The following is a 24540-nucleotide window of genomic DNA, read 5'->3' as shown; positions in this document are numbered from 1 at the left end:
AGAGAGAGAGAGAGAGAGAGAGAGAGAGAGAGAGAGAGAGAGAGAGAGCGAGAGAGAGAGGGAGACCCCCGGAACACTTTTAATGGTAGAGAGACCCCCAGTGATAATGAGAGAGAGAGACCCCCGAAACACTCCTAATGGTAGAGAGACACCCAGTGATAATGAGAGAGAGACAGAGAGAGAGAGACCCACGAAACACACCTAATGGTAGAGAGACACCCACTGTTAATGAGAGAGAGAGAGAGAGAGAGAGAGAGAGAGAGAGAGAGAGAGAGAGAGACACAGACAGAGTTTATTTATTTACTTGCTGAAAGACTGACTATTGACACCCGTTTCAGCGAGTGTGAAATGCACTACTGTATACAGTAGGCTCAACGTCGGAACGTCAATCAACGGAGCAACGTATTGAAGACGACGATACACGTTGTCCTTCAGCATGTTGTCATCTGAAAAGCCACGTGGCGATTTGCATCGTCCGTGGAACGGTCCACGGTTCAGGGACGAGGCAGGTAGCGTGGCGTGGAGATGTGGAGGTGTGAATATAGATCTTTGGCAAGCAAGGTGTTAAAGTCTAACTCATGTTGTTATGATTGAGAGAGAGAGAGAGAGAGAGAGGAGGGATATGCCACTCACCTCCAGCAGAGCCTCTTTGTTCCTGTCGGCCATCTCACACGTCTCCTTCCTCCCCAGCAAGTAGTTCTACAAGTGTATACGCAAAATTACGCACGCACACGCACACGCACACACACACGCACACGCACACACACACACACGCACACGCACACGCACACACAAAGGACCATTACTTTTTGCTGTGTGAAAATTAGGGCCTGACATGATATGGATTTTTGTGACCAATTCTCATGTTGAGGTGACCGTCACCGATAACTGATATAACCGATATAGTGCATTTGTTTTAGCTTGAATGCATGAAAGCCTTTTTCTGTGCGGATTGTGCAAAAATATTTTACAAGGTACATTGACAGCAGTACAGACAGCTGCTTTTTTTTTTACTCATTTTGGGGCGGGAACCCCTTTTGATGTTTTAAGCATTAATGTTATGCTTTAGCTATTGAAAAATAGCAAATCTACAAGCTCATAACGTGCTACGAGCTTGTAGGTCTGTTTTTGAAGAATCGTGAAAATGTGGCGCAAATCATTGAATATATATATTCTTTCAGAGCGAACGTTTTTAACTCAAATCTTTGCTTCTGGGTGGGGTCGTCCCTGGAACAACATATTTTCAGATGGGGGCCAGCGGCCAATTACATATATTTTTGGTGGTCCTTGACATAAAAATGTTTGAGAACCACTGACATAGAAACATGGGGTTTTCAGAAAACTGTCAGGATTTAGAAGACATTTGTAGAATCGTCCTCAGGTCTAAATGGGTTAAATAAAAGCAAAAACTTTATTCAAGACTTATAATACCTTTGGGTGGGTGTGTGTGTGTGTGTGTGTGTGTGTGTGTGTGTGTGTGTGTGTGTGTGTGTGTGTGTGTGTGTGTGTGTGTGCGTGCGTGCGTACCTGGGGGTTCTTGAACAGAGCATACTTCTCTGGCCTCTCGGTGAACATCAGACGGTTCTGATTGTCTCGGGTCCAGTTCAGAAGATTCTCCACCAAGTTCTCATGGTCCTCCAAGATACGTTCTACCAGAGAGAGAGACAGAGAGAGAGAGACAGAGAGAGAGAGAGAGAGACAGAGAGAGAGAGAAAGAGAGAGAGATTTTATGATTGTAAAAGCTCTTTATTAATTTGTTCAGTGCTATTGTCGAAATCTCTCGTGGAAAGTTATTGCGGTCACCTGGGCCATCCACGAGAAACACAAGATTTGATTACATTTTCTTTTTGCCTTGGTTAGCTTCCGCGGCTAGCATCCATTATTATTACAGGCCTCTCAGTGTAGAAACAGCGTTCATGATAATCCGCGGTACACGTTTTCTGGAGCAAGGATGGACCTCGCCTCAGCTCGCTAGCATTTGGCGCTATCACTGTTAGACAAATACAAATCACGTGGCATCCAAGCGCCACCACTTTTGTCCAGCAGGTGACTGCTCTCTCTCTCTCTCTCTCTCTCTCTCTCTATCTCTCTCTCTCTCTCTACCCCCTCCAGTCTCTCGATCTGTACAAGCCCTGCAGATGTGGGTTACATCACACGCCTCAACGAACCTGACCTACATACGTGTGTGTGTGTGTGTGTGTGCGTGCGCAGCACATGTGTGCGTGCGTGCGTGCCTACGTGTGTACATACCCGTTTGGAGCTCAGTGATTCGCTCCACCAGTGACCAATCAGGGCTGTGGCCGCAGTGGGATTTGTCCAATAGGTTGTCCAGAACCTGTTTCAATCAAATCACAAGTACTCTGTTGAAGTATCAATACTGGAAATACTCAAATACAGTCAAAATACCGAAAAAAAGACAGACAGACAGACAGACAGACAGACAGACAGACAAGAGTCCCCCGATTCCGAAAATACAATGGTGGAAAGTAACTAAGTACTTTTACTTAAGTACTGCACTTAAGTAGAATTCTGAGGTATTTGCACTTTACTTGAGTATTTCAAATCTCCAGTCATAGAAATGTATCTTTATGTACTGTTACGTTCTGTACATGACCAAAATAAAAATGAATTGAAGTGAAATGTTAATGAAATATTCAATCAGTGTGTGATTGTATACGTCAGTCTGACTGAGTCACTGACTGACTGAAGAGACTATTTCTCTGTCCGCTGCATGTGCGCTATGCTGCGATGCGGACGCGTGTGATAATTTAGGCTGACCTGGGGTCAGGTCGCGTACCACGCGAGGACAAGCCCCCGTCCTGGCTTGCCTTGCGCTGATTTGAATGAATGAACAGTGTTGACCTTAAACGAGGTGAAAGCAAACTAGCAACGCTCAAAGCTAATGAATATAAGGAGGCTGAAAGCAACCATGGCAAGTTAACTACAATTTACAATTTAGGCATTTAGCAGACGCTCTCAATCCAGAGCGACTTACATTAAGCAAGAACAAAAAGCACGGCAATACATCACATACATAAAAAGTAGTTATCATGAAACAGGCGTAGGCTAAGAACGTAATAGTGGAATATCTATATAATGAAACTATACATATAAACAGACTACTTGTGCGTGCCGTGGATCATGGATGAAGAAGAGAGCAATGTAAGAGCTGTATACGTGCGTTGAGTGAGTGTGGGAGACGAGAAGAGTCTCCTTCACCTTCTGCTGCAGCCTGCAGGGAACCTGTCTGTCTGTCTGTCTGTAGCTCTCTGTCTGTCTAAAGGTGACTCCAGACCAAACAAACTTGTTCAGAATAGTCAAAGACTATACTTAAAACTGTCAGATTGCAACAGACTAGCATGTTTTAATCAGCACAAACCGTGTCGGCCGACAAAACATTATTTCTCCCCAATAAAGCAAATTGCAAAAAGCAGCCTGGAGCGCATGGTTTGCAGTGTTGCCAGTTCTGATTATTATAATTGACTTTGGACTAGTTTTCCTGCAGCATAGCTTAATATTCATAGTTGCTTTACTTTGGGCTCATTTCTGAAGTGTAGTTGCTTATTTTGGCTTACTTTCAAGAAAATAGCTGATGAAATAGAGCTCAAGTGGTGAAACTGCTTCTTTTGTGAGCTTGTGAGTCTCCCACAAGCTCTGTCTGTCTGTCTGTCTGTCTGTCTGTCTGAAGAGAGTTGTCTTACCTGTCTGACCGTCTGTCTCTCGTCCACCATCATGGTCTTGGAGCTCTCATCAGACAGATGGACACGGATCACCAACTACACGCACGCGCACACACACACACACACACACACACACACACACTCACACACACACACACACACACACACACACACACACACACACACACACACACACACAAAAAGGACACAAATATTATATGCGCATTAAGAGTTACTTACAAAATCATGGCAAGTGTTTCCATGGTTCAACAGACATCAGACCTCAGTCAGTACTCTATCTATGGGTATAAGTAACAGCGTCTCCGCACTGCCAACTATAGCAGAGACACTACAATACTTTGCCAGCCTTTTTGCCTCCTTTTTTGTCATCCCGAGTTGTGGGTTGAAACCCTCAAACAACCAGTCTGTGGGTATAATGCCCTAGGCTGCCAAATATACGAACAAATAGTCTGCACCTATTAGCCCAGCTCTGAGATGGTATTTAGAAGTGGTTGGTATTTAATGACATTGGTCATAAAGGCTTCCTCTAGGCTAGGGTCAACAGTAACTATATACAGACACTTCTCTGGATTCTTTATCAACCACAACAACATCTGGTGTATTATAGCTGTCAACGATGTAAAGAGGTCTGGGTTATTATCACAGAGTTGGAACATGGATGGAATGACACGGGAATGTTTGTACATTCTCACTGAGGATGCATGATATTTTGACATATGCTATGATGTCTTGCAGAGAAAACATGAAAAAGAACCACTGCTTTAGGGCAAGGTCGCGTCTCGCCCTCAGGCGTCTTACTGGTCTCAGTTGGTTTTGTGAACAACACAATACAGTTTCAGTTATTATGTGAGTTTAACGTCGTTGAAAATGCATCCCGTTTGGATGTATCTCTCTGTCAGAGTGGATAATGGAGGGAAATGGAAATGAGTGGCAGGAGGTCAACAGCTCTCTCTCTCTCTCTCTCTCTTTCTCTCAAATCCAGGTCAGTTAATAATCCACCAACTGGATGTGGGCTTAAATTGAGATGGCTCTCTCTCTCTCTATCTGTCTGTGCGCGTGTGTGAGTGTGAGTGTGAGTGTGAGTGTGAGTGTGAGTGTGAGTGTGTGTGTGTGTGTGTGTGTGTGTGTGTGTGTGTTTTACTGGGTCAGTTGTACAATGTATAGAAACAGCTGCAGTCAATACACACACGGAGAGAGAGAGAGAGAGAGAGAGAGAGAGATACTGTAGATACATATACATCCATGTATTAACATAACATGGTTAGCCATAGCCAGGTTAGCCATGGATGAGATATTCCACTGTCAAACATGTCTGGGGTCATTTTATCGTATCCTCAGGCTGCTGTGTTTCACCAGATCGAGACACTTTTGTTTAACCATGTTAGATGCATGTAAAACACCCGTTCCCTTGGTTCTGGTGTCTGATATTGTCCAAATAATTATGTGAGGGGGCTGGTTTTCATTTGAGCTTTTTATTCATTTTATCTGTTCACCTCGAGTGCGTGCGTGCATGCGTGCTTGTGTGTGTACGTGCGTACATGTGTGTGTGTATCTTACCTTCTTAATTTGAGCTTCTTTGATTTTCTCCAACGCTACTCGGATCTTCTCTGCCTTTAACTTGGCAGCCTGTTCCTCCTGCGCGCACACACACACACACACACACACACACACACACACACACACACACACACACACACACACACACACACACACATAAATATTAGTTCTAATCGTGCAGTCGTTAATATTCCGCTGTGGTGCTAAATCATTAGATTTGGATAAAATCATAATGGAAGTCAATTGAGGATGTGGACACAACTTGTTCATACTTTTTGGTGTATTAAGCATTATGTTACACTTTGGCTATTGAAAAATAGCAGATCTACAAGCTCATAGCTCATAGCTCATAGCGCAGCACTCGCTTGTAGGTCTGCTCTTTTTGAAAAGAATCGTGAAAATGTGGCGCAAATCTTTGAATATATATTCTTTCAGCGCAACATTTTCATATTTTCAGATGGGGGTCGGCGGCCAATTACATATATTTTTTGGGGTCCTCGACATGAAATTGTTTGAGAACCACTGATATAGAAGCATGAGGTATTTCAGAAAACTCTCAGGATTAATAATTCGACAGGCCTAAATGGGTTAAAGTTAACACTGGAAACTCCATCCACAATGTGACAACACTAACGTTGTGTAGAATTGGGTCTTCACATTTATCAGTAGTAGTTTTTATTAGACTTTTAAAGAACTCGTACCTGACTCTTCCAACAGCTGTTCATGTTGGCTATGGTGTTTTATAACAATAATAATAATTATTATTATACTATGTATTCCAATAACAATAATGATACAATATGCTCTCTGTCGGGTCGAAACCTCATATGTCCAAAACGTTGTTCACGATTCGATTAAAAAAAAAACTCCACAAGCTCGGTAGGTTTAAGGTGATCCAGTATAGAGTTTAGGGTCAGTGTAGTGTGTTCCAGTAGAGTTTAGGGTCAGTGTAGTGTGTTCCAGTAGGTTTAAGGTGATCCAGTAGTAGGTTTAGGGTCAGTGTAGTGTGTTCCAGTAGGTTTAAGGTGATCCAGTAGTAGGTTTAGGGTCAGTGTAGTGTGTTCCAGTAGGTTTAAGGTGATCCAGTAGTAGGTTTAGGGTCAGTGTAGTGTGTTCCAGTAGGTTTAAGGTGATCCAGTAGTAGGTTTAGGGTCAGTGTAGTGTGTTCCAGTAGGTTTAAGGTGATCCAGTAGTAGGTTTAGGGTCAGTGTAGTGTGTTCCAGTAGGTTTAAGGTGATCCAGTAGTAGGTTTAGGGTCAGTGTAGTGTGTTCCAGTAGGTTTAAGGTGATCCAGTAGTAGGTTTAGGGTCAGTGTAGTGTGTTCCAATAGGTTTAAGGTGATCCAGTAGTAGGTTTAGGGTCAGTGTAGTGTGTTCCAGTAGGTTTAAGGTGATCCAGTAGTAGGTTTAGGGTCAGTGTAGTGTGTTCCAGTAGGTTTAAGGTGATCCAGTAGTAGGTTTAGGGTCAGTGTAGTGTGTTCCAGTAGGTTTAAGGTGATCCAGTAGTAGGTTTAGGGTCAGTGTAGTGTGTTCCAGTAGGTTTAAGGTGATCCAGTAGTAGGTTTAGGGTCAGTGTAGTGTGTTCCAGTAGGTTTAAGGTGATCCAGTAGTATAGGTTTAGGGTCAGTGTAGTGTGTTCCAGTAGGTTTAAGGTGATCCAGTAGTAGGTTTAGGGTCAGTGTAGTGTGTTCCAGTAGGTTTAAGGTGATCCAGTAGTAGGTTTAGGGTCAGTGTAGTGTGTTCCAGTAGGTTTAAGGTGATCCAGTAGTAGGTTTAGGGTCAGTGTAGTGTGTTCCAGTAGGTTTAAGGTGATCCAGTAGAGTTTAGGGTCAGTGTAGTGTGTTCCAGTAGGTTTAAGGTGATCCAGTAGTAGGTTTAGGGTCAGTGTAGTGTGTTCCAGTAGGTTTAAGGTGATCCAGTAGTAGGTTTAGGGTCAGTGTAGTGTGTTCCAGTGGGTTTAAGGTGATCCAGTAGTAGGTTTAGGGTCAGTCTAGTGGGATCCAGTAGGTTTAAGGTGATCCAGTAGTAGGTTTAGGGTCAGTGTAGTGTGTTCCAGTAGGTTTAAGGTGATCCAGTATAGAGTTTAGGGTCAGTGTAGTGTGTTCCAGTAGGTTTAAGGTGATCCAGTAGTAGGTTTAGGGTCAGTGTAGTGTGTTCCAGTAGGTTTAAGGTGATCCAGTAGTAGGTTTAGGGTCAGTGTAGTGTGTTCCAGTAGGTTTAAGGTGATCCAGTAGTAGGTTTAGGGTCAGTGTAGTGTGTTCCAGTAGGTTTAAGGTGATCCAGTAGTAGGTTTAGGGTCAGTGTAGTGTGTTCCAGTAGGTTTAAGGTGATCCAGTAGTAGGTTTAGGGTCAGTGTAGTGTGTTCCAGTAGGTTTAAGGTGATCCAGTAGTAGGTTTAGGGTCAGTCTAGTGTGATCCAGTAGGTTTAAAGTGATCCAGTAGTAGGTTTAGGGTCAGTGTAGTGTGTTCCAGTAGGTTTAAGGTGATCCAGTAGTAGGTTTAGGGTCAGTGTAGTGTGTTCCAGTAGGTTTAAGGTGATCCAGTAGTAGGTTTAGGGTCAGTGTAGTGTGTTCCAGTAGGTTTAAGGTGATCCAGTAGTATAGGTTTAGGGTCAGTCTAGTGTGATCCAGCACACAGAGGAAATATTCAAATCTGGAGATGAGAGCTGTACAGCACGACGCATGTTTACATGAAATTAAATTAAGAATCAAACTCCAGCGAGTCAGCATGTTCAGATTTGACGATTCGCCAGAGATCAAAGCATCCGCTAGAGATCAAAGCATCCGGTAAGAGATCAAAGCATCCGATAGAGATCAAAGCATCAGCTATAGAGATCAAAGCGATGTGACCAAATGGTTCATGAATAGCAAGCAGTTCGTCGACTGGATGTCAGAAAACATTATTTCACAGTGTGAATGATTGGCAGCACAACATACCGACCAGCCACCCCTCCCCTCCCTCCCCCTCCCCCTCCCCCTCCCCCTCCCCCTCTCTCTCTCTCTCTCATACAATGACTATCCTGTGTGTGAATGTGATTGGATGAGCCTTCTGCGTGCATGAGGGGATCACTCGCACGCACGCACGCACGCACGCACGCACGCACGCACGCACGCACGCACGCACACATCTAATGACCGGGCTGCACACACACTTCTGTTAAAAAATCATAATACTGGCCCGGACGGTTAGCTCAACCGTCTGGGCACCTAGGCTGCTGAGCCAGCCTGACGGCGTGCCGCGGGTTCGACTCCCGATCCCGACGGCCTTTGCCGTGTGTCTTCCCCCATCTCTCTCCCCATTTCCTGTCAATCTACTTTCAACCTATCAGAAAATGCCCAAAACATATATCTTAAAAGAAACCCAATAAATATATACTGTATATACATACATACATACATACATGTATGAATAAATAATAATAATAAATATAGCTACAAGCAGCTAAATGACAGGGTCAAGCCCAAGAACTACGCAATATACCCAATGTGCTATATAAACATTGATGAATGACATTATTTGACAAGTAATACATATAAATCACACTTGTGTGAAGTGAGGGGCGCTCTTATTATATAACTGAGCGTCAAACAGTGACTCTGAGGTTTTGGGTATAAGACTCAATCTTACCTTGGTCAGGAGGTGAGACGGCTTTCCGGCCATGTTCTTGAGAATCAGAGAAGTCTCCTTGTCCAGATAGACATGCTGCTCGCAGACAGACAGACAGACAGACAGACAGACAGACAGACAGACAGACAGACAGACAGACAGACAGACAGACAGACAGACAGACAGACAGACAGACAGACAGACAGAATTAAAACCAAACCTACATTATAAAAGCCCTACATTAGCCATGGGTTCCAGCCTGCTTCGCTGTATTCCGTGATTTATTTTGACCCAGACTGGTATTTCATAACGTCACCCGTTACGTAGCCACGTTGTTGCTGATACGTCATCAGCCAGCGCCACTCTGTAAATGCTTTTCTCACTGTTGACAAAAAATAGCGGCAGTTTGAGACTCGACAGATTCAGAAATGAAAAAGAAAAAACACTGATGGCTGTGTGGGGTGGGTTTAGTGAACGATAATGGGACATCGCAGGACAACAGCAGTAGTAGCTGTGTGGGGTGAGTTTAGTGAATGATAAGGAGACGTTGCAGGACAACAGCAGTAGTAGCTGTGTGGGGTGAGTTTAGTGAATGATAAGGGGACGTCGCAGGACAACAGCAGTAGCTGTGTGCGGTGAGTTTAGTGAACGATAAGGGGACGTTGCAGGACAACAGCAGTAGCTGTTGTCGGCGAAAAATGTTCGTCTTAGTTTCAGTCGACGAAAACAACACTGAATAGAACCTGCATTGGGTCAGGCTTCACACATACACGATCCACTGACTAACAGTCTAAACCAGTGGTTTTCCACCGGTGGTCCTTGAGGGGCAGTGGCGTGCACAGACATTTAGAGGGGCAGGAGCTCACGTGACAAAAAAAGGGCACCTTGTGCAGCGTGTGGAAGCGGCCAGTTGCCTTAATAGTGTGAGATTTATACATTTTGGGGCATAAATAATATATTAGAAGCTTTTTTTTATCAAGAATTTATCAATGTCACCATGGTCCACATACTGTACAGTGTAAAATGTACCAAAAAAAGCAGGTGCTCTAGCACTACCTATAGTGTCTATCTGTGCACGCCACTGTTGAGGGGGTTCCAGGTGGTCCCCAGCTAAACAGAAAGTTGGTAACCAAATGGACCCTTGTAGATCTTTAACTCTTGAGAGCGTAAAATGAAACCAAATGGACCCTCGCGGGTCCATTTGGTTTTATTTTAAGAGTTTACAATTTACAAGTCTACACAATTCAACGTGTGCCTGTCATCTCTCCTAATGGTACCAACATCAGTACAGCATGGAGTCCAGGACAAAATCTGGTCCAACGACTACGAAATATTCTTTAGTTTTGGGTCTGAGGCTAAATGTCATCAAATGGTGGTCTGTGGCTCAGATGCAGAATAGATAATGGACCAAAATGAAAAGGGTTGAAAACCCACTGGTCTAAACCAAGTCTACACACAAGACCACTGTCCAACCAAGGCTCGTGAAAATACTAACGTATTACTTTTGGAATATACTTGTGGAATATACGTTAAGTTACTTTCCAACATTGCACATGCACACGCACACACGCACACACACGCACGCACGCAGTCAGGCATGCACACAAACACGCAGTATTTCGGTGTACCTCTGTGGTAGCCGGTCCCTGATTGGCTGCATCAGGAGGGGGCGTGGCCGACAGCACGCTGTCCAATGATTCCATGGAGGAGGCGGAGTTAACACCGACCCCCGGCGCTGAGGTCATGGAGGAGCGTGAGGATGATTGGACGATGGAACGCACCTGATGCGCGCGCGCACACACACACACACACACACACACACACACACACACACACACACACACACTTAATCATCCAAAGAGTATGCTTTTTGTTTGATTCAATAGTAATTAATAACAACAGCTCTCATGGAGCATACACCACGGGGTTGGTCAGGGAGCCTTTCTTCTTCCTTGGTTGTTTTTCTGGCACCTGCAGCGCCACGTTTTGGCCTGGGGTGGTACTACTAGCACACAGTGTTTTAATGAAAAAAACCGCTATCGCTAACATTTTGACAGCGGTGATTGTGATAAAACACGGGTCCTCTCAGACCCGCGTGGCACTCCGGTCCTCTCGGGAATTTGCGGAATGGGGGGGGGGTTACGTGAAGAGCTCTAGCGCGTGCCTGTATGTGTGTGCATGTGCGTGTGTGTGTGTGCGTGCGCGCACCTCTTGCTCGGTCCCCACTGATCCGGTGCGTCGGTGTTGGCGGTGGGAGGGGGCGGGGCGTCGCATGGTGGCTGACCAATAGGCGGAGGAGCCGAGCGAGTGGGAGGAGCTTTGGGCTGCCTCGTCCATACTGAGAGACGCCTGGGAATGACACGGCCACTTTTAATAATAATAATAATTAGAACCACACACACACACACACACACGCACACACACACACGCACAAACACACACACACACACACACACACACCTTGTCCAGCTGAGCGGTGATGTCATCAAGGCTGTAGTTAGAAGCTAGTGGAGGTCGTGAGGTGGCGGCGCCCCCCGCTGGCTGAGGCTTGCTACTGCGGCCTGCCGGAGGCCTCTGGCCAACCTGAGCAACACACAAAACAGTGAACACCCTCCGTGAACTTTGCCCTCCGACCCTGACATGTTTCACATTATTTTCATTATGAACCGTTCGTCTGCCACAGGGTGGCAGCAGCAAAGGCGTTTTCGCCGTATAAGGGAACTTATCTTACTTAGTTACTTTGTTACTTAGCGCACGTATCCTGGTGCTGGGCGGGGACCCCTATGGGACGGGCACGCCTCCTGGTGCTGTGGGGTATGCCAGGCGTTGCCTGGCAACCCGGCCTAGTGTTAAAAGTGGATTTACAGCTAAACCGTTTCATATTTTTGACGTAAAGCTATATATACACGAGATATCTCGTAGTTGGCATACAAATAGTTAATCTGGCCCTGACTTATTTCGCAATTTTTGCTGCGCCGTAAACGTACGGACAAGAGGTCACAGGTTAACCCATTCTGGGCGGGAACCCCTTTTGGTGTTTTAAGCATTATATTATACTTTAGCTGTTGAACATATATTCGTTCAGAGCAAACGTGTTTTAACTAAAATCTTTGCTTCTGGGTGGGAACAACATATTTTCAGATGGGGGGTCGGCGGCCAATTACATACAATCTCTGGGGTCCTTGACATGAAAACATTTGAGAACCACTGACATATAGAAACATAGGGGTTTTTTTCCCCAGAAAACTGTCAGGATTTAGAAGACATTTGTAGAACCGTCCTCAGGTTCTAAATGGGTTAGAGGTCAAAGGTCGGAGGTCGTTACCTTGCTGGTGGAGCTGAGCTCCTGCTCGATGGAGGACAGGTCGTCCATCAGAGCGTCCAGGTCCACCTGGCCCTCCTGGTTCAATGCCTCTGGAACACACACACACATAGACACACACGCAAACGCACACACACACACGCACACGCACACACACAAGAAGACATTAGCGACACATAGAGGTACTTGTTTGTCTGTTTGTACTTTTAGAGGTACTTAGAGGTGTGTGTGTGCGTGTGTGCGTGCGCGCGCGTGTGTGTTTTAACCATTTATATTGTAGACAGAGAAGCGGTAGGTCAAGGCGGCCATGTTGCTCTCCTGTCTGAGAGGGGCCTTCTGTTGGGGGCGTGGCTTGTCTGGACGACCGTCATCCAGACTCTACAGAGATAGAGAGAGAGAGAGAGAGAGAGAGAGAGAATTACTCTGACCATTTTTTTTCCGTGTATCCCACGATTTGGTAACCCATTTTTCACCCCTGTCAATTATCTAATGTGACCCTGGGCTCTACACACCCTCCGCCAACCTAGTCCCCATAGTCCCCCTAGTCCTTTCCCCTCCATCAGGCGCCCCGGCTGGCCAGGGGGAGGCAGTGTAGAGACCAGGATTACTGCATGTTTTTTGTGAGGGTATACCTACCCTAGGGGACACGGGGATTACGCGGAGGAGGAAACACGCCGCCAGCGCCCACAGCGTCCCGAGTGGGAATTGAACCCAGGACCTTCTAACCTTCTAACTAACTACTTATGCTAACATTAGCCCCAAGTATAGAGTTAAGGTCCATTATTTATTTAGCATCAGAGCCACGGACCACCATTTCTATGACATTTTTTCCCAGCCAGTGTGCATGCGTGCGACGTGCGACGTGCGTGCATGCGTGCGCACCTGCGTCAGTTTGTCCAGCTCTCCCAGCCACGCCCCAAACATCTTGTCCAGATCCTGATCGTCTTCATCGCTGTCCTCCTCCGCTCCGTGCTCCACCTCCTCATCAGACACCGGCTCCATCTGCAGGCCAGGAGGAGAACTGCATGTCACACACACTTTATCAACCCATGTAGACTCGAGGACGATTAAAAAAAAGTCTTCTAAATAGACAATATTCTGAAATGTTTCTGTGTCAGTCGTTCTCAAACTATTTCATGTCAAGGACTCCCAAAAAAATTGAATTGGCCGTCGACCCCCATCTGAGTGAAAATATGTTGTTCCAGGGACCCCCCCAGAAGTAAAGATTGGAGTTAAAAACGTTCGCTCACATTTTCACGCTTTGTAAAAAATAGCAGATCTACAAGCTCGTAGCGCGGCACTCGGTGCCTCGCTATGAGCTTGTAGATCTATTTTTCAATAGCTAAAGTATAACATAATGCTAAAAACACCACGGTTGGCACAGGAATAATAATAATAATATGATAATTAATTTTATTTGTATTTGCACTTTTCATTCACAAGGAATACCAGAGTGCTACATGGTTAAAAAACATATAATCAATCACAGAAGGTTAAGAACAGGGTTATCAAAAAAGAATCAAGTGAAAAATGGGTTAAAAAACCGTGGGATACAAATTAAAATTAAAATAATAATAATAATAATAATAATACAATATATAGCTTATACAATCTGTATGGGGGAGAGAGAGATAGATAGAGAGAGAGAGAGAGAGAGAGAGAGGGGATCACGTCAGTGTTCTCTACAGGTCAGACTGCAGTCTGTTAGCACCCTCTGGTGGCTAACAGATTGCACTGCAATGCAGAGCAGCAATATGAGGCAAGCAGGCCACAGACTATAAACTATAAACGATGCGCCATCATGCACACAGGGGTCACACAGGGGCGAACAAATAATTAGAAAGAAGAAAAAAAGGCAGGGTGTGTACACTGTGTACACTTTTTTTCTTCTAATTATTTGTTCGGCCCAAAAATAGTGTTTATTGTCATGATTTGTCAGGAGCCGAGGCTTAAAGGCCTTTGAATAAATACTTTCTGAAACGTCTGTGGGGAAAAAAATATGGGAAATTCTCTTCTGGTGTCCACAATATAGAGATATGAGATATGATTACTGTCACAATATAGAGCTATTTAACACTGTTAATGAACACACACACTCTAGCAAAGATTATCTTGGGGGTCTGTATGTGTGCAATATGTGGTTTTAGATATTTTAGATTTTAGCAGTGAGCCCAGTGTCTCTGATGTCATGGACACTAGGCTCACTTACTTCCTGGACTACATGTTGTCTCAGTAAGACAGCCCTCACCCTGTCCACAAGGAGGAGCAGTGCACCAAAGTATTATGGGAAATGTAGTCCAGGAAGGAAGTGAACCCAGTGTCCATGACATCAGAGACACTGCAGGGCTCACTGCTCAAATCTAAAATATCTAAAACCACATATTACACACATAAAGACCAAGACCCCCAGAAAAGTGTTCTAAATCTTCTAAATGTCATTAACATATATTTTTTGCAATACTCTATAGCAATGATTACTGTCACAATATAGAGCTATTTAACAACGTTACTGAACACACTAGTCTATAGCAATGATTACTGTCACAATATAGAGCTATTTAACAACGTTACTGAACACACTAGTCTATAGCAATGATTACTGTCACAATATAGAGCTATTTAACACTGTTACTGAACACACACTAGTCTATAGCAATGATTACTGTCACAATATAGAGCTATTTAACACCGTTACTGAACACACACTATAGCAATGATTACTGTCACAATATAGAGTTATTTAACACTGTTACTGAACACACACTAGTCTATAGCAATGATTACTGTCACACTATAGAGCTATTTAACACTGTTACTGAACACACACTAGTCTATAGCAATGATTACTGTCACAATATAGAGCTATTTAACACTGTTACTGAACACACACACTCTAGCAATGATTACTGTCACAATATAGTAAGATGAATAGCAGTAATGTGTAGCATGTTGAGGTCTGGCCTCCAGCGCCACACCCAGGCATCCTGGCAGACTGACCCAGACGCAGAGGGCTATTCCTGGGGAGCTGCCCTGACGTCGCCCCCTCTCCCTCCCTGGAGGGAGATGGCCAGCCAACACACACACACACACACCAGGGAAGGGTGCTACAATTAGATCCCTGCGGTTCGCAAAGTCTGTCATTTGGACTGAGGGTTGCGTGCGTGCGTGTGTGCGTGCCAAGCGTGCGTGCGCTTGGCTTTGTGGTCCAAGATGTGGTTTGAGGAACACAGGGGAGCGATGAGTGAACTTTTGGGGTTCACTACATTTCTAGGAAGGGGGGAAAAAAGTATTCCAACCATGGTGACTGGGTGTTATCCCATTCTGGGCGGGAACGCCTTTTGGTGTTTTAAACAATATGTTATACAATATGTTATAGCAGATCTACAAGCTCATAGCTCGCGCTATGAGCTTGTAGGTCTGCTATTTTTGAAAAATATATTCTTTCAGAGTGAACGTTTTAACTCAAATATTTGCTTATGGGGGGGGGTCCCTGGAACAACATATTTTCAGATGGAGGGTCGGCGGCCAATTACATATAATTCTGAGGGTCCTTGACATGAAAATGTTTGAGAACCACTGACATGGAAACATAGGGTTTTTCAGAAAACTTTAGAATATATTTTTTAGAATCATCCTCATGGTCTAGATGGGTTATTCAACAACGTACAGGTCTACGGGGAAACAGTCAGACTACGCATAGTATTATCATTACAGACAACGCATGTAGTATTAAACTTATTTAGACCTGACGTCGATACTAAATGTCTTCTAAATCCTGACAGTTTTCTGAAAAACCCTATGTTTCCAATGTCAGTGCATGGTTCTCAAACTATTTCATGTCAAGGAGTCCTTGACATGAAATAGTTTGAGAACCATCCTTGACAAGGACCCCTAAATATATTATGTAATTGACCGCCGACCCCCCCCATCTGAAAATATGCTGTTCTATAGGGAGCCCCCCAGAAGCAAAGATTTGTGTTAAAAATTTTCGCTCTGAAAGAATATACTATATTCAAAGATTTGCGCCACATTTTCTTCAAAAATAGCAGCCCTACAAGCTCGTATATAGGGCGGCACTCGGTACCGCACTATGATCTTGTAGATCTGCTATTTTTCAAAAGCTAAAGTATAACATAATGCTTAAAACTCCAAAGAGGGTTCCTGCCCTAAATGGGTTAACTTATTTAGACCTGAGGCCGAATAAAAAAAAATACAAAAAGGCTTCTAAATCAGAGAGTTTTCTGGAAAAAAAAACAATGTTTCTATATCAGTGGTTCTCAAACTATTTCATGTCAAGGACGCCAAGAATTATATGTAATTGGCCGCCGACCCCCATCTGAAAATATGTTGTTCCAGGGACCCCCCCGAAAGCCAAGGTTTCAGTTAAAAACGTTCCTTCATAATATATCATTATTTATGGCTAGAGTAAAAAGGAAAATGCATATCATTTTCCCTCGTTTTCTTCCCCAAATGCGTGCACGCACGCGCGCGCACACACACACACACACACACACACACACACACACACACACACACACACACACACACACACACACACACACACACACACACACACACACACACACACACACACACACACACACACACACACACACACACACACACACACACACACACACACACACACACACAGATCTGACAAGCATTACATCACTTCCCTCGAGACCATCCCAGAGAATGACATCATTTCCTATAACCCCCCACCCACTCTCTCTATCACAGACAGACAGACAGACAGACAGACAGACAGACAGACAGACAGACAGACAGACAGACAGACAGACAGACAGACAGACAGACAGACAGACAGACAGACAGACAGACAGACAGACAGACAGACAGACTTTATCCAACACATAACACAATGCGTCCCTACATCGCCAGGAAACCAAACGTGTGTGTGTGATCACATTTTCCATACATCACACTGATTGGCTGAGATTGGCTTCCAAAGTCTGCAGGAGAGAGAGAGAGAGAGAGAGCTCCGTTTGGAAACAAAATGCCTCAAACCGTGAACATGAATTTGATTTTACACAATATAAATCGGAGAATCACGGCTATATAGGGCTGTGAAAATCTTCTCTCATGAGGGGGTTCCCTGGCATATCTTTTCAAATGGGGGTTAATGACTGAGTGTCAATGTGGGGGTCCTAGACGTGAAAAGTTTGGGCACTATAGGGACCATGAGCTCAGTGGCCTTGTGGTTAGAGCAGCGCTTACTCAACCCGCGGCCTCTTTTTGATACAGAGACAGTCATCATGGCGGCAGGAGAGGAGAAGAACCGATTTTGAGCCCCCATTTTTGGGGGTCCTTGACATGAAATAGTTTGAGAACCACGGATATGAAAGTTTTTCAGAAAACTGTGAGGATTTAAAACACATTTGTAGAATCGTTCCCAGGTCAAAATGGGTTAAGAAAACGCCCATGACAATGAAGAGAAATCTAATGTTTGTCTTGAGGACTTATACAAACATTAGCACCCGTTGCTTAAACAAACACTATGTTGTAATTGATGCTGTAAAATGATAAGAGCGCCCCTCACTTCACACGGGTGTGATTTTTTTTAATCCAAAATGAGTTAATAGCACAGGCAGACTCTTCACATACTAGAGAGCATGTCTGAAATACTGTAAGTGTCAGAGCTGAAATCGACATAAATATGAAATACATTCTTAAACATGTAGCTAGGTGTAATGATAGAGTGAGAAGTGAACCTTTCAAGCCTGTTTTCTCAACTCGCTGTTTTCTCTGCAAGACATTACTCTATATAAGCCATATCTCCAAAACCGGTGGGTCAAACTGAACAAACAATATGTCCATTTGAAGCTATGGTTCCCTGCTTTCACATTTTTTTAAACACGAACGCTCACATACTGTATATGTGACCGTACATGGACAAAATGTGTCCGTGGCAAGGACTTGGTCTTGTCCGTGGCAAATGTTTGATTTGATTTTAATACACCATTATATTTTGCTCATAAGACCCAATGCTCATAAGACCCAACTTCAGAATATGTATGACACTGATTTACTATGACACTATGGCACATTACGATTCCAGCTAGTGGTTCTCACATGTTCTATAATGCAAAGACCCCCTTGACTCTGAGTGTACAAATGGACCCTTACAGGTCCATTTGGTTACATTTGTACACCAGTGATAATCTGTTCATTATAGTGTTCTCTTCCCATTCTGTGAATGAAGACTCATTTTGTAACTTAATCAATCACAATGTTTTTGTACATTGAGGTTTGGCCTTATCATCACATCATACTATATCATCATACTATCGTCATCATATCATATCATCATCATCATACTATAATTAACCAAATGTCTGAATGTCTGAATGTGTGTCAGAAACACTGCCGTAGCTCCTCACTGCCTGCAGCAATCACTCCCACTTTTCACACAGGCATTGACATTGACCATAATATTATTTTAAGGAAGCCCTTTTTCAATTTAACAAATTATAGATTAATAATAAATTAAAAATGTGAAAAGTACCCCCCACGGTCACAATGGGTAAGGGCTAGTGTTACTGTGTTTCCTTTTTTTTTTTTGACTAGTCCCCTAGTCTAAAAGTCAGTCCCTGCTTGGCACTAAGATAGCACTTAGATAATAGCACTTTTTGTAGACTTATAGCATTTGATACAGACTTATAGCATGTTATGTAGACAGCACTAGAATCGCATTGCATGTAGTCATAGCACTTCATATTACATTATGTATAACATAGTATAGTACATCGTTTATACATGTATAGTTTCATTATATAGATATTCAACTGTTACGTTCTTAGCCTACGCATGTTTCATCATGATAACTTTTTATATATGTGATGTATTGCCATGATTTTTGTTCTTGCTTAATGTAAATCGCTCTGGATTAAGAGCGTCTGCTAAATGCCTAAATTGTAAATTGTACTCAGCATCAAGGGTTGGATTGGAGAACAAATCTCACATGCAGACTTTTAAATGTAACCCTTTTCACATTGGCCTGTTATAGCACCACCAACAGGTACATTTTTGCGGACAGACAGGCAGACAGACAGACAGACAGATTATATGAGCATTAGTGAAAATAGGTGAAATGCTCCTTTGAAGTAGGGCAATGGCTCATTTCATCCCTTCATTACACATGCACACGCCACACGGTCACACACATGCACACGCATGCACACACACACACACACACACACACACACACACACACACACATGTACACTCACACCAGCCTGTTTTAGTTCCAGCAGAGAAGACATTGAGGCTATAGTACCGTACTAGCGTTAGCTTACATGAGTTAACATCACGGTCACTTGGCCCTCACTATCTTCACACGCTAATGTCATGATGTGTATGTGTGTGTGTGTGTGTGTGTGTGTGTGTGTGTGTGTGTGTGTGTGTGTGTGTGTGTGTGTGTGTGTGTGTGTGTGTGTGTGTGTGCGCGCGAGAGCACCAGAACCAAGGACGCGTGGTTTAGATTGAGTGGTTTTCAACCAGTGGTGCGGGGACCCATGCAGCTAAATGATGGAGAGTTGGTAACCAAATGGACCCTTGAGTGTGTAAAATGAAACTAAATGGACCCGGGTTTACACTCTCAAGAGTTAAATTATTGTAAAAAAAATCCTGCATTGCTTCATTTACAAGAAGTCTACACAAACTAGAGAAGGAATTGTTATTTTGATCAACCTTTGTCTGTTATCTCTCCTAATGGTACCGACATCAATACAGCATGGAATTGTGGACAAAATCGTATCCAATGACAACAAAATATTTTTTTGTTTTGGGTCCGAGCGGCTAAATGTCACCAAATGGTGATTCCGTGGCTCAGATGCAGAATATCCTTGATATGAAAATGGTTGAAAACTACTGTATTCACATGAATCCATTTAGACCAGACTTTAAAAAAAAAAACATCTAACTCGACAGTTTTCTGAAAACCCTATGGGCTGTATTTTGCGTGTCTTAAGTACCAGGTCTTATTTCCTAACTTGAGTAAACTAAAGACCTGGAGGCGTGATCAATGTCTTTAGTTTACTCAAGTTTAGGGAATAAGACCTGGTACAGTGGTGCTGATATTTCATGTCAAGGACCCCAAAAATGATATGCATTTGTCCGCCGACCCCATCTGAAAATATGTTGTTCCAGGAACACCATAATAATAATAATAATATAGGATGGCTCAGGGTAGAAGACAGTTTAGTCTGGGATGTCTCTTTGTCTCTCTCTCTCGACTCGGAGACATGCAGGCAGTCATTTCCTGCCCGAACAGGAAACAGGAAACAAACTTGGGGCATGTGTCATCATGTGACATCACAACCCGTCCGTGACATCACAACCATAGTCTGCAATCAGACAGACAGGTATAGTGAATGAGAGAAAGACGGGTCGACAGACAGACAGACAGACAGACAGACAGACAGACAGTGTCCCTTCACGGGGGTCCTCACAGTCAGCAGCATCATATCAAGCCCCTCCCCACCTTATAAAAATCACTGCAGCACGCACACGCGCACACACACACACACACACACACACACGCGCAGAGAGATAAGCTGCATTTGCAGTGCGGTTCACACTATCAAATCTTATAATTCCTCATCATTAGCTGGATTATCTCTCTCTCTCACATCCAGATGTGTCTGTGTGTGTGTGTGTGTGTGTGTGTGTGTGTGTTGTGCGTTCCAATAAGACAGAAACCTCCGCTGTCTGTATACTACAGTCAAACTAAAGACAACCATGATGTCTTGTCTCTAAATCTTCACTCAGAGACTCTTCTAGAATGTTCACAGCTTAGATATTTACAAATCACACCCGTGTGAAGTGAGGGGCGCTCCTGTACATCATCGTGCATCATCTCATATACTGGCCAATCAGCAGCTCCCACCGACATGTGATTGGTTAGTAGATTTGCTCGCCTACATATGACGGAAATTTAGTTTTCCCTTCAACGTCAAAGCGTATATTCAGTGATTTCACGTCATTCAAATATCACTTCTCTTTTTTTGTTTTGTTGTGATAATCTTCCCTACTATAGAGTAGCTGACCATATAAGGAGTTCCTCCCTGTCCCCAGTTAACCCCTGGGGTAAACAAATACGTTAGGTTTCGTTTTTTGCTAGGTGGCCCAGTTTTCATCCAATCAGGATAGAGAGGGGCCTTCTGCCAATCATGATCGAGCGGGGACGGGCCTTGGTGTGTGTGCTGTTGGCCTGTCGCGTGTCTCCCCACTGTAGTGTGTGCACATCTTGTTACCGGGGCAGACCGGGTTTTCTTTCCAAATCACCCAAATCACTGAATGCTCCTTTAATGTTTTGATGTTTAATTTACGTCATATTCCTTTCATTGTCAATGGCAACTATTGAGACGTGCGAGGACAACAGCTGATTACAGAAGGCCCCCCTCAAAAAAATATAGATGCCTCATTGGCCGCTGCAGTTCATTGGAGCGACCTCATTGGCCGCTGCAGTTCATTGGAGTGACCTCATTGGCCGCTGCAGTTCAGGTGGAAGTCCAGCGGAAGTGGCGGAAGGCACGCTGCGTCACTGCCACCCGAGTGACTTACTGGCCAATCACAGCGAGGCCTTTTCCGGGATTCAATCCAAGAGAGCTTTATTGGCATGAGAAAACAAACGTTTACATTGCCTCTGATTGGCCTACCGAATGTCCCCTCCCTTTTCGCACGCGGAAGCTTGGCAAACTTCCCCTATACGTTTGCCTCCATGTTGACTTCAAGAGAGACACATGGCCCAGAGCAGAAGGAAGCGCGTCTACCTTTCAGTGTCTGTGGAGATACAGACGCCCCAGAGCCGAAGGAGGAGTCTATCTTTCTATGTCTGTGGTTCATAGACTACTCTACGTGGTGGGCGTGGTCAAACTCTACACGCGTTCCACACCACCACAGGGGGGTGCAGTGCCCGGTGTCGAGTCGGTCGGACCCACGGTTGTCCAGAACCGCCCCAGAAAGGCCTCTGCACACGTGTCCATATATGGAGCATTAGCCTGTTCTGACATCATTCTGACGTCTGCATAGACTCCAATATTTGGGCATGCCTGACGAAGAACTCCATATACAGGCATTAAAAGGAACACAGACATAATATCTGGGTGGGGCATGCATTTCCAACTTGCATCGTTCCAAGTAGGCCATACAGTGCCCAACGGGGCTCTAGTTGAGCAGAATGAGTAGAAAAATGTCCTCGGGGGTGGAAGAATCTTGCATCTGCTCAAGTGCGCCCCCTACAGATCTGGCCTGTGGTGTATTTCACAGTGGCCAGAGCCTTAGGTAGGGGGCGCACTTCAGTAAATGATAACGATTACTTTTCGTCAAAGCGTGGCCGTCTGTCACCAATTAACACAGTGTGCTGTCATTCCTTCACTGAAGTGGAGAGAGAGAGAGAGAGAGAGAGAGAGAGAGAGCAAGAGAGAGAGAGAGAGAGAGAGAGAGAGACTGTGAAACGTAACGGTCAACAGTCACCGTTACCGTCAGACAGACAGACAGACAGACAGACAGACCGGCCTATAACAGTAACAGCGCCCTATAGCTTGTTACTGTGCATGCATTAGATTAGCCGAGACCAGAAACACACACAGTCTCACACACTCTCTCACACACACTCACACACACACACACACACACACACACACACACACACACACACGACACAACAACCATCAGGGGCTTTCCTTACCGTTATGGAGCTGTCTGAATGTATTCCAACGGGAACAATTCGCGTTTTTTCTTCCTTCTCCTCTCTCTCTCCTTATTCCTTAACGCAGCTGTTTTGGTGGAGAGATCCCAGTCAGGCTCCTCCTCCTCCTCCTTCTCGGTCTTAAGGGTTTTCACGGTTTTATTGTTTAATGTCTCGAATCTTCATCTTGAGCTGAAAATGGATCTTCTCTTTCTCGTCGCGCGCGTGTGTGTAGCCTACATATGAGCCTCATTATTCCTCCCAACATGAACACACACATCCATCCACCATGGCATGCAGCGGCAGCAGCCCTGGAGGAGGGGGGAGGGGGGGAGGAGACAAAAAAAAACGGGAGCGCGCATCCATGCCCTTTGCGCGCTCCCTGTGATGATGATGATGATGATGGGGCGAACGCCAGAAAATGTTAAAGGACCACTTCACCACTTTTCAACTTAACTTCATATAATTCGCCCACACTAATGACTATAATGTTCATTCATGATAAAAATAAAAAATATATCACACCCGTGTGAGGGGCGCTAATATATTAAAGTCTTCCTCATGTTGATTAGGTGATGTAATGGTGCTGTAAACAAATGGTGCCAACACAAACATTAATTGATGTAATGAGGCACATTATGACATACATTTTCCCTTCATTGTCAATGGTGTATTCAAAACAAAGATGTACTGTACTGTACTCAACTGTACTGTACTGTACTGTACTGTACTGTACTGTACTGTACTGTACTGTACTGTACTGTACTGTACAAGCCCTTCTTCCTGGCCTGTTTGTGTCTGTGTCTGTGTGTTAGGCTGTGCAACAGTGACACTTGGTGGCTATAACGCTATTTTCGTGCTCGGACAGACCCAGGGACAAAGGGACAGACCCAGGGACACACATAGCTGTCTATAGGAGTGGTTGCACCACTCAAAAATAAAATGCCACAAATGATTTTCCTACTCGGTCTGTATGTCATACAGGAGGGGCTGTGGGTAGTTCAGAACATGACAACTTTAGTTTTGTGGGGTCAAAAAGCTCAAAAAGAATCACACACGTGTGAAGTGTCTATTTGCTGAGACATCTATGGCGTAAATTCTCCATTCATTGTCAATGGGAATTTAATGTTTGTGTAAAGACAAACATCTACACTATACTAGCTGAATATAGGAGGTAGCGCCTCTCGAAAAGGTAGACACGTCTCTGGGGCATGTGTCTCTCTTGAAGGAAAACATGGAGGCATGCTTTCCCGAGATTCCTTGCATAGCATAGCGGAATGGTCCGTGTATTTTACGGCCATTTGAATTCTAATTTCGTATTTGACAAACAGTATTCAGAATACGGTTTGGTGTTCTGAAAACAAGGGGGCTCCCTGGAACAACATGTTTTCAGATGGGGGTCGGTGGCCAAATACAGATAATTCTAGCGCTCCTTGACATGAAATAGTTTGAGCACCACTGTCTGACACAGGTTTAAGAAGACATTTTGTAGAATCCGGTCTCAGTTAAATGTCCTTAGTTACTTTACACCGCTGGTTGTGAGACATCGATGTACATGATGTACATGATGTACATGATGTACATGATGTACATGATGTACATGATGTGCGTTCCAGTAAAATCCATTTTAATCATTGTCTG

The 24540-nt window shown here is 44.2% G+C and overlaps 1 protein-coding gene across 1 annotated transcript in view; it reads right to left on the bottom strand.

Annotated features, from left to right (window-relative positions):
- Positions 1–23186, bottom strand: part of LOC308330264 (ras-associated and pleckstrin homology domains-containing protein 1-like) — a 31691-nt gene extending 8505 nt beyond the window's left edge. Inside the window, exons 1-13 of the mRNA XM_080785080.1 lie at positions 22900–23186; positions 13068–13187; positions 12452–12563; positions 12189–12277; positions 11324–11446; positions 11072–11212; positions 10492–10644; positions 8885–8959; positions 5259–5336; positions 3702–3776; positions 2251–2335; positions 1528–1649; positions 634–699 (exon numbers count right to left, since the gene is read on the bottom strand). Coding sequence (XP_080641206.1) covers positions 634–699; positions 1528–1649; positions 2251–2335; positions 3702–3776; positions 5259–5336; positions 8885–8959; positions 10492–10644; positions 11072–11212; positions 11324–11446; positions 12189–12277; positions 12452–12563; positions 13068–13187 — 1239 coding nt within the window. The 5' untranslated portion in view covers positions 22900–23186. The remainder of the gene's footprint in view (positions 1–633; positions 700–1527; positions 1650–2250; positions 2336–3701; positions 3777–5258; positions 5337–8884; positions 8960–10491; positions 10645–11071; positions 11213–11323; positions 11447–12188; positions 12278–12451; positions 12564–13067; positions 13188–22899) is intronic.
- Positions 23187–24540: the final 1354 nt, after the last annotated feature.

Source organism: Protomyctophum bolini (genome assembly GCF_963924005.1).
Source record: "Protomyctophum bolini genome assembly, chromosome: 16".
Lineage (NCBI taxonomy): Eukaryota > Metazoa > Chordata > Actinopteri > Myctophiformes > Myctophidae > Protomyctophum > Protomyctophum bolini.
The sequence above is the reverse complement of the archived record's forward strand: the minus strand, read 5'-3'. Positions and strand labels throughout refer to the sequence as shown.